This window comes from Tupaia chinensis, unplaced genomic scaffold (assembly GCF_000334495.1).
Source record: "Tupaia chinensis unplaced genomic scaffold, TupChi_1.0 Scaffold000101_1, whole genome shotgun sequence".
Taxonomy (NCBI): Eukaryota; Metazoa; Chordata; class Mammalia; order Scandentia; family Tupaiidae; genus Tupaia; species Tupaia belangeri.
In genome coordinates, this window is record NW_006159565.1 from 4,680,619 (window position 1) to 4,697,139 (window position 16,521).

Here is a 16,521-nt window from a genome sequence, read left to right on the forward strand (position 1 = left end):
CCCGGCCGCGTGGCGCGCCCCCCGGAGTGGGGGGTGCGCCGGCCAGGCCGTTCCCGGAGCGCGGCTGCGCTCTAGATGTCCCTCTTCTGCTCCAAATCCAGCAACATCCACCCAGTCTTATATATGAATGCTCATTGCCACTCTATTCATAATAGCCCCAGGTTGAAGACTCCCAATGTCCATCCATTCGTGGAACAAACTGCTGGTACATGTGTTACAATGCCTATTGCAATATTGATTCCTGTTGTATCTAAACCTCACATAACGCTTTGCCAGCGTTAACTCCACTGTGAAAGCTGATAATATAGCTCTGTTTTGCATGTGTGCATTTTTGCAATGTCATACCTGTGGTAACAGAGGTGACAGGTGTCTTGTTAATGTCTTTCATGAGCTAGTAGGCCTCAGGACATCTCCCCCCCCCCCAACTTTGACATCTAGAAGCTGAGATAACATTGATACTGGTCTTTTTCAAATGTCACCATGAGGGAACTGGCCTCCTGGACTGAGTGCAAGGTTTCTCCCATGAATACATGGCTGCTTATTGGCAAGGTGTGCTGGTGAGCCCTGCTGTTTTCCTTTTACTTCCCGGCCTTTTACTTGACTACGTATTTGCCTATTTGCTTGTGTGTGTGCTCTGTAATAAACTGTTGCTATCTCTAAACTCTTTCCTCTGTGGCTTGTTACTTGGTTTAGGCATTAAGAACTGCCCTCCCACAGAAAGGTTAAATTGTTGACAGGTGTTGAGGAAACTGGATCCTCTTTGTTGGTCCAGAAGTGACAACATGCAACCATGTGGATCGATCTGTCACAGGAGTGTTCCAGGCAGGGAAAAGCTGTTGGCTAGAAAGCAGATAGGTGGTTCCCTAAAGCCGAGGGTGGGAGAATAGACTGGCTGCAAAGGGGTGCAAGGGAACTTTGCAAGGTGGGTAAAATGTTTTGTATCTTGGCTATTATTACAAAACTGTAGTTTTCTAAACTCACATGGAACACTAAAATGGGAGAACCTGACTGCATGTAAAGTATAACTTAAAATCCTCTAAAATATTCACCACATCAGAGTATAAGCACATAGACCTATACAATCCCCTCTCACTAGACTCCAACCACTTTGGACTTTCTACTTCCTCTAAAGATTCTCGAAGTGTGGCCCTGAATGGAACCTGGGGTTTAGTCTGTGAAATATTTTGAGACAAGTAGCTACTCAGAGCATGCAGTTAGAAAATGTAATAGCAATTGACAACACTGTAATATCCAAGTGTGTGGTGCCTTTTTTAGTAATTGTTCATGTATTTATAAAAGTATTTGAACTTGGCAACTGGGTTTTAAAAAGTTATACCAGAGTCAGAGTGAATGTAGCAAATTTTAGGGGGAAAGAAGTTGCTTTTTATATATACACCCAAATGATGTGATCATCTTTGTCTTTGCGTCTAAAATATCTTTCCTTGAGTATACAGTAAAAATTATAAGTGATAAGTTTTATTCAGAGAATACTAAAACAAGAACACCAAAAAATGATTAACATTCTTCAGTATATGTTAAACCTGCAAAAAAACATTCCATCTCTTGGGCTGGCTCTATGGCCTAGCGGTTAAGAGAATATCTCACATGGCTAATCTTATGGTTCAAATCCCAGCCCTAAAGGCTTAAAAAACATGTCAGGTACATTTACATGCATGGCCATATCCCAGTAAGACAGAGAAATAGAGGAGGAAAGACTGCAGTGTGACCAAGCCCCATGGTGGGTGCTTTCTCTGTCCCTCTCAGGTAAAATATAAGAGTTTCCACTTCTAGAGCTACTCATGGTTTTAACAGCAGGTGGCTGAATCAATCACCTTAAATCAAATGCTAAAGAAAATGAGCCTTGTAAATACTTGAACATTGGCCTTTAAGAGGTAGCAAGATTGTCACTAGCAATTCTTTATCAGCCTATTTGTCTTTTTTTTTTTTTTTTGAGATGAGAGGTTTTTGATACAGGATGTGTGTGCTCACCAGAAAGAGAGAGACAGAAAGCAAGAAATCACCCCCAGGGGGATTGGCACGCTGCAATCTCTTCTCCATTCTCCTCTCAGGATCATGTGCACACATGCACACGTGCCCAGTGTGAGTTTAAGCCACTGGGTCTGGGACTAGAACTGTGGTTGACTACACGGGAGTCCAGTGACATAGCTATTACACCAACTGCTGGTCCCAGCCTATTTGTCTTAAAACATATATATAATTGTAAAATCTTTCCCTCGGAGGTCTTTGAATACAGAGGTTAGATATTAACCAAGAGGTAATCCTTATAAACAGTCCTGCCTCAAGAGGAAAGTGCATAAAATAGTTTGGAGACAGCATTCTCTTCCCATCTATTTTACCAGAAAACAAAATATAGCTTCTCCTAAATGGCCTTTATTCAATTAAATACCAAATGAAAAGATTCGTGGAATGTCTGTCAAGTGACTATGAGGATGGGGAGGGTTTTCAAAATGCTCATGGCAAATGTATATTGTGAAAAAACTATGGATCTCATACCTTTTTTGCACCAAAACAAACTCACACCATGTTTAAGCAGGATCTAGTTTGAAACTTTTAGAAGTATAAAACATCAGTTTGAAATGAGCCCTATCAAAACAACACGAATTCTGCTAAAATTGATGCAAGAACAAGCATCAAACTTATGGCTAAGCTTAAGTGGGAAAAAGATGAAGTCACTGACTCTTCACGAAGTTTATGGACACAATGCTTCCAAATCAGCAGTTTACAAATGGATAATTCATTTTAAGGGACAAGACAATGTCGAGAATGATGCCAGCAGGGATAGACTGACCACTTCAAACTGTAAGGAAACTTACCGTTTTGTTTATGCCCTAACTGAAGACAGACAATTAACAGCAGAAACAATAGCCAACACCATAGAAACCTCAATTGGTTTAAATGACAGAATTTCAACCAAAAAACTAGAGATTTTTCTGCTTAATGGGTGCTAAAACCACTGTGCTCACATCAGTGCAGATATGGGCCAAATTGTCACTGGAAATTTTAAATAGGTTCTGAAACATCTCTTCAAAGAACTGTGACTGGAAGTGAAATAAAGCTTTACCAGTAGGATACTGACGACAAAGCAAAGCAACGGCTACCCAAAGCTGGAAGTGGTCCAGCAAAGTAAAATTGGACTGGGTCAAGAGCAAAGGTCAAGGGAGCAGTTTTGAAGCTCAAGGCATTTTGTGGTGAGAAGAGGGCCAAAGGATAATAACTAACATTTGCTTATTATCATTTGGCTTCAGCAGAATCACACCAGAGAAAGCTTTACCAGAGGCTGAATGTCATTCTCTTCATCAAACGATGACAATTTTGTGAGTTCCAATGGGAAATCATTAGAATCTTATGGTCCTGGTTTGGTTCCGACATCTTTTTGTTTCCTAATATTAAAAACATGTTAAAGGGCACCCATTTACTTTAATAATGTAAAAATGACTGCATTGACGGTTAAACTCCCAGAATCCTCAGTTCTTTAGGGAGGAAGTAAATGGCTAGCACCAGTGCTTATAGACTGTCTTGAGTTTGATGAAGTTTATGTTGAGAAATAAAAGTTTATATTCTTTTATTCCACTTTTCCGTGAACTTTTTGAAGTCCAGTCACATTATGTTTTATTCTCTGAAGGATATACCTACCGTTCAGAGCACAGCTATTACCTAGCTTCTGTGACCTAGTTCTCCTTAACTTTCATCAAAACTGTTAGTGTTTCTGTCTCACTGGCTGCCCCAAAATAACACTAGGAAAGCATTGTATTACAGAGTTTTGTCTATCTACCAAAAGTGTCTGATAATAGGGCTACAAGCCAATAAACAGTGTCATCACAGAATACAAAAAAGTTTATTGTACAAAATTAAGGCATTCATATTTCATTATTCACTAAGGCTAAAGACTAATTTGTTTAAGTCCTTCACAAAAATTTCACTTTCATTTCCTCTCCATCTCCAACTATTAAAATGACCTGACCAAATGTTATCAAAACAAACACTATAAATAACACCAAGTCCTTTTTAGACGACTCTTCTGAAAGTTATTTCTTGGCATAGGTGATCTTCATAGCATGTGATGGTGTGATCTTAAATCCTTGCAAAGCATCCCTGGCAGCTCCAGCCTGCCCATCGTTCTCAAATTCAACAAAAGCAATGTCGTGCCTCCCAGGTACCAAACGTACTTCCTTGAAGCCAGGGAACCTGTAAAGGAGAAAAGCCATTTATATATACATGTATACGTACATAAGTGACAACAAACATGTAAAGGGCTACTTTGTTGTTAAATTAACTTTCTGATATCGGTCCAGTAAAAGAAATCACACCATCATTCTGCCAAGAATATTGAGGAGGAAAAAGCATAAAATATAAACAATACCATAAAAGAACCATAGAAACAAAAGAAGTTAACTCTATTTCTTTATAACAAAGCTTTGTTTCCTACTTTACTCATCAATTAAAATTAATAATTCCAATACTACAGGAAATTCAGCTTTCCATTTCATAATTAATCATAGCCCAAATCAACCAATCTATGTTGTAACAAATGAACTCAAATTATGGAAATGCTATTAGCCCTATCAGCAGGCCCTCAGAAATAGGCTTGTTTTTGAAACAATAAAAAAACTTACTGATTAAACAGCATGGATAACATCATCTCATTAGTCTCTTCTGGTAAATTATTAAGGAACAAAATATAGTTTGGAGGGTAATCAGGAACCTATCCAAAAAAAAAAAAAAGCAAAGTTAGCTTATAAACAAGCATTGTAAACCATTTGGTTCTTACATTAAAACCTAGACTTCAGAGAGCTACATTCCAGTTTACATAGGCTACTGAAATATTACAATAAACACTAAAGCTAAAAAAAAAACAGCAGAGAGAAAGAAATACAAACCTAACAATAACTAAGTAAGCAGACATTCAATTTGAGACATTCTAAATTTGAAAGATTTTAAATCTTATTAAAGGTTTTAAAAGTATCTAAGAATATTGAAAACATTTATGTTTTAAACATTTGGAGGTTGGGACCAGCAGTTACCATAATGGCTATGTTGCTGGACTTCCATGTAGTTGACCATGGTTCGAGTCCTGGATGCGGTGGCTTAAACTCACACTGGGCGCATGTGTGTGTGTGACCAAGATCTCGAGAGAAGAATGGAGGAGAAGAGATTGCAGTGTGGCCATCCCCCCGGAGGGTGATTTCTTGCTTTCTGTCTCTCTGTCTCTCTCTGTCTTTCTGGCAAGGGGCAAAAATCTATCCAAAAATAAATAAATAAACAAACATTTGGAGGTCAATCATAATTGGAGAATTTTGTCATCTGGATTACCCCTTGAAAGATCCTAACAAAATGAGAGAAGACAGCAATGTCAATCCTCCTTGACTAATTAACCTCACTCAGGAAATGCTCAGATATCCAATTCCTCTGCATTATTGTCTACTACCTTCCACCATATAAGAATAGTTGAAACCAGAAAGATTATCACTGAGAACCACTATTTAATGACTTTCTATTTACTCATCTTTTGCAAGCAAATGAGTTACACAAAGCATCTAGTTACATACAAGTAAGTAGAAATAGAACTGCTATTAGATATTCAACTATTTATATGATGATACCACACTCTGAAGTTATGGCAATCTACAGGAAAGGGTCCTGTCTTTAAGAAAAGCCTTGCTATCTTCAGGTGATTTCATGAATGAGAAAAGATCAAGCATAAAGAATGACTAGTGAATAATTCACAGCTTAGAGAATTAAGTCCTTCACAAAAATTTGTGAACTAAATTATAAATACTCAAAGAGTTCAAAGAAATGAAGTAGATATTATAAGAAAATGCTAAATAACATAAAATCAGAATAAAACCTCAGTGGTTCAGAGAATTCTCAGGATTTAAGGATTTTGCTGGACTAGCATCTGAAAAGGCATGTAGGAAAGAAACCATTAGACATTACTGTGGCTTGCTCTATGAGGCAATGTGGAAGATATGGAAGGGGTTTCTAAAACTTTTTTATAAAAGAGACTAACCAAGATAAGACTGAAATACATCTGTGCAGAGGCAGTGTGAGCACAGGTACTTTTACCAAAGGACGCTGCCCGAGGAGCGTGTGAGCCCATCAGAAAAGTTGGTACAGGGTTTCAGTCAACTGGGATGGTGATAGCCCCCACCTCACCAGCTACTCAGAGCAGACCCTATAAAGTGCAGGCTTTGTATTATAGAGAAAACAAAAATGTTTGCTCCCAGCCTTCACAGCTGAAAATCTGTGATATTGATTCTGTCACTGATTCATTATGGGAAGCAAAGAATAAAGCAAGGTTTTGTTTTTTCTCAGAGAAAATTAAAATATTTAGACGACTGAGTGCTTACAGTAAAAAGTGGGATACACTTTAAGGTGTTATGTCTTGCAGATAGAATTATCATCATCATTATTATTATTATTATTGAAGACATGAAAGTTACTGTTTCTCACTATTGTAATGTTTATCATTTTATTTTTTCATTTGGTAAAGGGTGCATAGGCTCACAAGAAAGAAAGAAAATGAGAAAGCACCCTCCAGGGGGCTGATTACACACCATAATTCCTTTGCCTCCACTTCTCCTTTTAGGATTGAGGCACTCATGCACACACGCCAAGTGTATTCTCAAAGCCACTGGATCTGGGACTCAAACAGCAGTTGGCCATGTGGGATCCAGCTACCTTACCAGTTGGCTCCAGAATTTTATTTTAAAGTTAAGTACCACATGGAAAAAGAAATTACCTGAGGATTTGGTGTTGAATTTCCTTGGGTATTAGCTGAATTTGGTGTTCCCTAAAAAGAATAGGGAAACAGTTAAAAATTTTCAACCCCACATAAGAGGCAACAGGTATTCATAACTACTGCATAAAAATGACATCAGTTTTGACAGTTATTCTATTTAATTTTACTTTCTTTAATCAAATTTTAACTATGACACAAAAATACATGTGTTTAACTTGTCAGTTATTTTTGAAGAGTCTAGGCCTAGACTTTAAAGACTATAACATAAAATGTAACCTCTAAGCTTTGAAATTACAGAGATAAGAGAAAACCAAGGAGTGGTCTTAAAAAAAAATGACACAAGTCATTATACTTAGTAAAAGTGATTTTTAATCACTTTCAATCAAAAAGTAACTACCTTTTGAATAATTTCACTTTATTTGGTATTTCAAATTAGATTTTACATTCCTGAACTGTTCAAAGAAAAAAGCTTTGCATACACATAATTAAAGATATCTAAAATACTATTTATAGGCAGTAGTATTTGAGAAATAAGCAACTAGATATTAACATATTTTGGCAAATGGAATTAAATGTTATGACAATTTAAATCCATTTAACATAAATCAATCTGACTATGGAAAGGTTTATGTTTTAATTTGTTGCTTAAATATAGATACTGTAACTATAGAACCTGGTGATTCCAGCTTTTTAAAATTCTACCTTTTATACATACATATATGTATACACACATACATGACTCAAAGATCACCCTTCCTGCGTAAGACAGGTATCTGTCAACTCTTCAACATAAAAAATATAGGCCCTTTTGTCTATCATACCTGGCCAGGTTTTTTGTTTGCAGTTGTGGCAGCCTGTTCCACAGTCTTGGCTTTTTTCTTTTCTTTTTTCTTCTCTTTGTCAGCAAAAGTGCCACGCATTTTAGATATTATATCAGAGTCTGTTTTTGCATACTGGATTCGCTGTTTTAATTATTTGAAAACAGGTTACTTATTATATTGAAAGCTTTTCACACAAGTCATTAATATTTTATATTTCATTTCACAAATATACTACAAGCGAATTTTAAATACATCCCTAAGGAAATCTGTCAAAACATACTGAGTGCCAAACGGAAATAAATTAGAGTTTATGATATACAACTTAGACAAAGTTAGATTCAACTGTGTTTATTAAAAGGAAAACGATGCATTTTCATATGGGAGAACAGGAATTTGAATCACCTGCATCAATGCTTCCCTCCATTTAATAAAAGAACAAACTGTCTGGAAATTTGTCTACTCCTTAGCAGCTACTCAACAGAAGGGTCAGCGTGGGTCAACTGTGGAGTGTGTCATATGGAATTTATTACTTCCAATAACATACTAAAGTCTGGGAATAACTATAGTTCTAAAACTTTCTTCGACAGTCTGTGCACTTGCCAAAGAGAGAGAGGAAGAGAAAGAAAGTGAGAAAGAACTCCCCAGGGAGGACAATCGTGCCACAATCCCTTCCTCTCCATTTTTCCTTTTGGGAATCTGGGCAAGCATGCACATGTGACTGGTGTGTTTTTCAAGCTGCTAGGTCCAAGACTTGAACCATGGACCATATGGGGTCCAGTCACCTTAATCACCACACTACTAGCTGGCCCAACTTTCCTTCAATTCTATAATTTTTCTTAACAAAACATCAATGGTGGCATCAATATAAATTTTAAAATGCTTGAAAAAGAAACAAAAGGATGGTGTAACAGCTGGTGTGACTGCACCAAGTGCTTTTTCTAACTATGCTGGAACCAGCAGGGACAGCGGGCACCTAAGACAATGTGGGAGCATTCAAAACCACTGATCTAAGAAGGCATCTCTTCACCTAGAGTCTGCATTCCAATTGCTTGGAGAGACTGTGCAAGTGCAGATTCTGACACAGTAGGTCTGGGTGAGGACTGAGATTATGCACTTGTAACAAGCACAAAAGACATGGTGACACCACCAGAATGGGGAACACTCCGAGTGGTGGGAGGCCCTGGACTAAAGCATTAGCACCTAGCTAGATTCAGCACCAAAGACCTGTCCAAAAGTTTTGGAAGTAAGTTAAACTGTTAATTGGATATTTCTATGCAAACTACAACTTCTACTTCAAGCAAACTCTCTCTCTGGAGCTGAAAGACTACCTCTCTGAAACTATCAAAACACAATAATCCTATAAGTTATCACCTAAAAGTACCCTGTTCAGCAAGAATTTTATTTCAGACTAAAGAGAACTAGACACTTGAAGCAGTATAGAATAAAAAGCAGGGAATTTGTCAAAACCAAAAGCAATTCTTTCTTTTCCTAGAGAGAATGTACAAGGGGAATCTTTAAAAAGTTTATGGAAAGAATGTATTCTTGAAAAAGTACACACTGATTTCAAAACTGTTTGCATAGGGACCAGCAGTTGGCGTAATGCTGTCACTGGACTCCCACATGGTAAACCGTGGTTTGAGTCCCTTACCCGGTGGCTTAAATTCACTCTAGGTACATGTGCATACGTGCCCTAGATCCCGAGAGGAGAATGGAGGAGAAGGGACTGTAGCGTGGCCATCGCCCCTGGGGAGTGATTTCTTGCTTGCTGACTCTGTCTTTCTGGTGAGTGCACACACCCTATAACAAAAGCCATTAAAAAATAAAACACCTGTTTGCATCAAGATAAACTCATACTTTAATTCCATTTTCCCATGAGGTTTATGTATTCTTTCACTGAGGAAACAAGAGGGGAGTGGGCCTACCCCTCAGAGCTCTAGGTCTTTTCTGGCTGGTCTGGACTGCTGTACCACCACAGTCTTATCCCTGAAAGCTACTCTGATAGTCTTGCTGTCTTCGTTTTTTGTTTGTTTGTTTGTTTTGAGAGGTTTTCCCTATAGGGCGCGTGCGCTCGCCAGACAGAGACATAGAGACAGAAAGCAAGAAATCACCCCCCAGGGGGGATGGTCAAGCTGCAATCCCTTCTCCTCCATTCTCCTGTCAGGCTCTTGGGCACGCATGCGCACGTGCCTGGCGTGAGTTTTAAGCCACTGGGTCCAGGACGCAAACCGCGGTCAACTACGTGGGAGTCCAGTGACATAGCCATTACACTAACTGCTGGTTCCCAGTCTTGCTGTCTTCTAACCAAAGGAGACAGGCTGACAGCATAGACTAACTTCTGACTTGGTCATAAGGAATCCCTTCCAACTCCCATGGGTCTTCAACCTTGTCTCCAAATAGATCTTGGATGAACTAGTTTGTCCTTAAAGGTCACCTGGGGAAACATGTAATTTCAGCAATAGCTCTTGGCTGGCTGGTCTAAACCAGTGGTTCTCAACCAGAGGTGACTCTGCCTGCCAGGGGACATAGAGATATTCCTGATTGTCATGTCACTGGCATCTAGTGACTAGATGCCCTATAATGAATAGGACAGCCCTCCAACGAAGACTCTTTCAATTCAAAATGCCAACAGTGCCAGTATTGAGAAGCCCTGGTCTAAACGAAAGACCCATATGAGCTAAAAGTCCACACACAGCTTTAAGACAGAGAAAAGGAAGATATGCATTTATGCCAAAGGTTTCATGGCAGAAGCTCTGAGGGAAATGGTTTTACTTTACTGAGATATTTCTGGGATTAAGTAACTATCTTTGACTCACAGAGAAAGATTTTGTTCTGAGTCCCAAGTTAGAGCAATTTTTTTTTCATTTCTGATTTGATATGTTGGGATTAAAATACAGCAACTAAAACCACCTAAATAAATATAAGTAATATAGCTCACGGAACTCCATTCCCCCTCTCCCAGGAGGCTGGCAATTTACCTGCTACCTTTCTGCAGTGGACAGACTGACCTCCTAAAATACCTTTAATATAAAGGCACTCTAACAGACTTTCTCCATTGATTTCAAATCACTAGTTGGCACAGCAAGGCTGGTGCTGGACATGCAGACAATCTCCACTTTTCCTGCATCTGAGTAGTAGGCACAGGCACTTGTCATCCCAACTCAGCAAAATGGACCTAAAACCCTCTATGGAAAGAAACTGCACCTTCACATTAAAATAATTTAAACTAAATCTCAGTCTTATTTCCTAAAGAGTGAGATCTTAATTATGCTAGTTACTCATACTACTAAGAAAGATCAGCTGGTGTCAGAAAATGCCAATTTACTGAAAATTAAGGCGTACAGGCACCTCAGCTTCTTGGGATAGACCTTTCCACACTGATGTGAAATGGTGGGAAAGAGATGGGTGGAAGGTGAAAATAAAACTTGCTCCAGCAACAGAAAAAAGGTGCTCAGTCCTGAATTAAATAATATGCTATATAACAGAAGTTCTCAAACTACTGTCAGCACCGCCTGTTTGGTCTTGCTGGAACACAGTCATACCCACTCATCTGCATACTATCTATAGCCGCTTTTCCTGCTATGAAGGCAGAGTTGTGGGAATAGCTGCAACTGCGATCATCTGGCTAGCAAAGCCCAAAATATTTACTATCTGACCCTTTACAGAAAATATGCTGACTCCTAGTACGGGGTGGGGGGGATCAGAATACTGTTTGCAAGTCCTGATGCACTACTGGTGATAACCTGGTCAAACAATTAACCTTTATGTGCCTGATTCTTCCTCCATATAAAGAAGGGATTAGACTGCTGGTCTGGTCTGTACTATAGCCTGTGGGCCAAATGCTTGCCCATGAAATATTTCTGTATGGCCTGCAAGTTAAGAATGTTTTTCATACAATTTTAAAGGGCTGTTAAAACACACACACACAAGAATAGGTAACTGAAACTCTGAAGCTCACAAAATCTAAAATATGAGATAGTCTTCAAAAGTTCACGGAAACTGGTAACGAAAAAACTGTGTGGATCTGAAAATTCTTCTGTAACAAAAAAACCCTCATACTTTAATTCCCCTTTTTTTAAAAAAATAACATTTTTCTGCCTCATAATTACTATCAGGTCCTTTATAGAGCTTTTGCTGACTTCTAAATTAGACCAACCTGCTTACACTTCAGAGGCAGTGAAACTGAAAACAAGCACAGAGCTAGTTAATGGTAGAACCAAAATGAGAGCCCAGATCCTCTAAACCTAGAGTCTTGACTTTCTCCAACATCATTCACATCTCATCCTAATCCCTAAAGGCAGAATGCAATCCATACTCAAGATACTGTGTACAGCGGGACCAGCAGTTAGCATAATAGCTATGTCGCTGGACTCCCACAAAGTAAACTGCAGTTCAAGTCCCGGACCCGGTGGCTTAAAACTCTGCCGGGCACGTGTGCATGTGTGTCCAAGATCCCGAGAGGAGAATGGAGAAGGGATTGCAGCGTGGCCATCTCCCCTGGGGGGTGATTTCTCGCTTTCTGTCTGTCTCTGTCTGTCTGGTGAGCGCACATGCCCTATAGTGAAAACCTCTCCAAAAAAAAAAAAAAAGATACTGTGTACAGCCACTCCTGACTTAACAACCTACCTGTTCAATGATGGCTCAGATTTAGAGTAAGTTCTCCGGCATGGAGAATCCCTTCTCAGTCTTTGCCACATTCCCTAGTTGGTTAATATTCATGACAAAGTATTTGCAATCACACAAGACTGCATATTTTGTTTATAAATTTATACTTTATTGTACATCCATGGTAGTATTCAGAATAAGTAAATACTTTTTGTATGGATAGAATTACATTTTTCTAGTGAGATGTCATGTGTTTTCCAATGAAAAACACACTCCCTGTGGTGCCACAACACACTACAAGACATCCGTCTTCATGTTCTTCACTTATTAACTTATTTACCTAGTTCACCTCCTAAATGGGAGTTCTTAAGTAAGGAGTGTCTATAACTCACTTAACACACAGAACCTGCTGCTTTACACTGTTTTTACTCTCATCTTATCCTTTATCATCGGACTTACACCAGTGGCCTCCTAATTGAGTTGTCTACTTCCCCTTTGGCCATCACACAATCCAATCTTCATCCAGCAGTCAGATGCAAATCTCATTATGTCACTTCTGAGTTCAAGACTCTCTCTTTTTTTTAAAGAGAGATTTCTGTCATAGAATGCATGTGCTCGCCAAAGAGACAGACAGACAGAAAGCAAGAAATCATCCTCCAGGGAGGATTGCCACACTGCAACCCCTTCTCCTCCATTCTCCCTTTGGGATCTTGAGTGCCCGCGCACGTGCGCACGCGCACACGCGCACACACACGGGCGTGCATCATGTGAGTTTTAAGTCCCTGGGTCAAGGAATCATACCACAGTCAACTACGTGGGAGTCCAGTGACATAACCAGTACACCCTCTGCTAGTCCCTGAGTTCAAGACTCTCTATGTATAACTTTTATTTCCATTTATTGTTATTCATAAAATCTATCAACTTCAATCTATGACTTTTCCTTAGATCACTGTTCTATCTAGATTCTATGGCTTCTAATATATGATAGCATTTCACTACAGTATTTACTTAAACTTCAAATTGTATTTCCTCTTTAACTCATGATTTTTGTTTTGTGTTGTTTTACAAATTTATGGTGGCTTCTTTTTAAGTATTTTGAGTTGTAAATTTCTGGGTTTTTCTGAGTTTTTCTGTGGTAATAATATTACATATATTGCCATTATGTTTTTACAACTTCGTGTTTTATTTTTGCCCATTTGAACTGTCATAAAGAGTGAATTAAACTGTTACTGTAATTATATAAAAATATATAAAATAAACCCAAACGACCTTTAACACACAGAATTAAAAAGAGAAACCAACAGCCATAGTTTCAGTGTATATTTACAACTCTACAGAATCATTAATAGTGATTAAAATGAAAATAGGAAAACTGACTTACCATTGGTTTACCATAAAAAGGAAACCCTTGTAACTGTCTCAAAGCGTTGGTGGATGAGCCCAATTCCTTAAATATAACGAAGGCCTGCCCCCTCATCTTCATGGTCTTTAAAGCCACAATATCTACCACATGGCCAAACTGAGAAAAAAGGGCATACAGGGATCTCTTCAATTCTGTCCAAATTAAAAAAAAAAAAAAAAAGTTATTTGTAAATAGAAGAATGGCAAAGTTCTTCATAAATTCTATATTACTCATAAATGCAATGAGTGCACCATTTATTTATTTATAAGGTCAAAACACATACCATTCTCATTTGCTATTTAATTTATATAGTATTGAAACTATTACATGAGTAAAAACAGATTCAGCATATTGTCACCAGTCCCTATTTTATTTATTTTACGTTTTTAGGCTTTTGCCATAGGGCGTGTGCATTCACTAAAGAGAGAGAAAGGGAAAATGAGAAATCATCCCCTGAGGCTATAGCCACACTGCAATCCTTTCCCCTACATTCGCTAGGAATTTTGGGCATGCACACACTTCACGGTACGATTTTCAAGCCACCAGGTCCAGGACTCAAACTAGGGTCAGTGCCTTAACTACCACATCAGTTGCTGGACCCCATTTTAATTTTTAAAAAAGTTTTAAAATTCTTACATGAATAGGGATAAACCACAATTTCAGGCACCAAGAAAGCTAACTAGATAAGATGTTTTGAAGGTGTACAATTTTTCAGACAGCAGTGAATACACACATTTTGATTGAGAACAAATATTTTAGAAAGCACTTACCTTCTTTTTTAATTTTGTCATTCATATTATTGATATAAATTGTATGATTTGGTCGGATATCCATGTTTGGGTTAGACTCTTCAAACAGCTAAGAGACAGTGGAGAATCTGTTACAAACAGAAAGGATTAATTCACACTGGAGTGTAGCACAGGGACAACACAAGCGTTATTAACTTTCAATTCTCTTCCAATCCCAAATGTTGGAAGCTGGACACAGACTTTAACACCTCTCCAACACTTGCTAGCTCTCCTTTTTACACAAAAGAACAACAGTTTTTAGGCTTAAAACTTGGTGGTGCACTAATACCTAGCCAGATTTCAGTAACATCATTTTATTCAACACATTTGTTATTATACTGATCTTTCACTTAAGATAAGTGATACTGTCCACCTACCTAATGAAATAACTTCTCTTTGCTAATGAGATTTGAAAATTTAGATGGAAGGAAAATGGAAAAGAAACTAGCAAATAGACATCTAGTAAAATTCATTTAGAACACTAATGAAATCTGCCAATTATATACTTTAAGGTGGCATTTACACTCAAGAATTTACATACACCATCACCAGCTCTCCGATTCCAAGGATCCCTCTAACCAACCCACACGAAAGAAAGTTGCAAACAGCAGTACTGCATGCTGGTTAAGAGCGCAGATTCTAGTACCACCCAGATCAGAGCTCAAATCCTGTCTATGCCTCCTACTAGCTGCTTAGTGAGGGCAAGTTTCCTAATTTTTCAAATCCCCATCTGTAAAATGGGGATGGGAATAGCACCTACCTAGTAGGTCTCAGAAGACATTTAAATGAGATAAAGTTCCAACACAGTTCCTGCATCAAGAGTAAGCCCATAAAATGGCTATCATGTTAAGGATTTTGCTTACACAGCTAACAAGCAACAAACCCAGAATTCAGCTCTTGCCTTCTTTCATAAGCATAGCACTAATCTCTTACACTGTTTTTGGTTGCAAATTGTGCACTTGCTTCATGTCTTTGGGCGCCCACCTATTTCTTTTATCTCAAATATTTACTGACGACACGTTCTGTGAGTAGCCCTTGAAGACTGACAAAGGAAAAGTCCCTACTCCCTTTCTCAAAGGCTGACGACCCCTTAAAACTGAAACTTGGAGAAGGGGCGGAGGTCATGAAGACGGGGAGGAGAGGGCAGCGACTGACAACAGAGCTGTGAGTGTGTGATCACAGGAGAGCGCCTGCAATACCTACGCGAGGTGAGACGGTGGGCTGAGTTAGCACCGGAACACCGCACCCCTCCACTAAGGCACCAGCAAGCGCCCGGGGCGGTGGGTGGTAAGCGCTTCGCGCCGACCAAGGGGCGTGATTACCCTGCACTTTGTAGGTGCAAAGTCCCCCCACCCAGACACACGCACGTTCGCCCAAGGGCCCGGGCCGGTGCCGAGAGCGGCCACGCGATCCCCAGCCCCAACCAGTGCCGCTAGAGCACTAGGTGCCTAAATTTGGGGGCCTCACCGCGCCAGCACGTCGGACTCCATCCCTCCCTCGCCTCCAAACCGACCTCCCCACGAACGCCGGGCGGTCCCCACGCTGCGACCACGTCCGGTCCCGGCTCCAACCCAGGACACTTGGACAGAACACGAGAAAACGCGGCGAGGTAGACGACGCTCCACCTTACCTGAGGCCTATGCGTCTCCCGTAGGAACCGAAAGCCGGAAGCGGAGCCAAACGCCGGAAGTAGCGCTACCACACTCCTCAATCGAGTACCGACAAGTCGGAAGGCCGAGAGCCGAGTCGATCGATGCCTTCGTCTCCTGCGGCCACAGCTTGGAAACTTCTGTGCGCTTGCTCAGACCCGGCTGATCAGGGAAAGTGGCGGGAAGGGGGAACCAGGAAGAGGAATCCGGACCAGGAGGACTGAGTCAACGGTGTCGGGGCAGACTAGAATCTTGAGACTGTGCTGTGTGGGACTAGGAACAGGGAGTGATTCATTTCCCGCACGACGACCTTGCGAGGTTTTACCCCATACACGATGCCTTTGCATCTTTCCTAATCCTGTATCATTTTACAGACGCAGCCCCGCATGCTGAGCAGGTAGCCAGGGTCTAAAGGCCCCTGGTTTAACTCTGGCTTTGGACAGCGGCCCGTTCCTAGCCTCCTCTGACTCTGGAGGCCTGTACTACAATACCCTGCAAT

The 16,521-nt window shown here is 39.9% G+C and overlaps 1 protein-coding gene across 2 annotated transcripts; it reads right to left on the reverse strand.

Annotated features, from left to right (window-relative positions):
• Positions 1–3,837: 3,837 nt before the first annotated feature.
• SNRPB2 (small nuclear ribonucleoprotein polypeptide B2) lies at positions 3,838–16,170 on the reverse strand. Of its 2 annotated transcripts, none has more exons than XM_027770000.1 (7): positions 16,004–16,170; positions 14,356–14,462; positions 13,565–13,737; positions 7,582–7,722; positions 6,761–6,811; positions 4,635–4,723; positions 3,838–4,206 (listed from the first exon to the last, which is right to left on the reverse strand). In XM_027770000.1, the coding sequence occupies exons 2-7, from the start codon at positions 14,417–14,419 to the stop codon at positions 4,047–4,049; spliced, it is 678 nt and encodes a 225-aa protein (XP_027625801.1). In that variant the 5' UTR covers positions 14,420–14,462; positions 16,004–16,170; the 3' UTR covers positions 3,838–4,046. The 2 variants fall into 2 exon arrangements, with proteins under 2 accessions (XP_027625801.1, XP_006143713.1); XM_006143651.3 differs by lacking the exon at positions 16,004–16,170 and adding an exon at positions 15,887–15,989.
• Between the last annotated feature and the right edge of the window lie 351 nt (positions 16,171–16,521).

What these genes read in the sequence shown, in the direction of transcription:
- SNRPB2 (XM_027770000.1), bottom strand. Translation starts at nt 14,419, where the DNA reads ATGGATATCCGACCAAATCATACAATTTATATCAATAATATGAATGAC. An exon ending in CTTTTTATGGTAAACCAATG is followed by an intron (nt 7,723 to 13,564) that starts GTAAGTCAGTTT and finishes TAATTAAAACAG; the next exon opens with CGAATCCAGTATGCAAAAAC. An exon ending in ATTCAACACCAAATCCTCAG is followed by an intron (nt 4,724 to 6,760) that starts GTAATTTCTTTT and finishes TTTTTTGGATAG; the next exon opens with GTTCCTGATTACCCTCCAAA.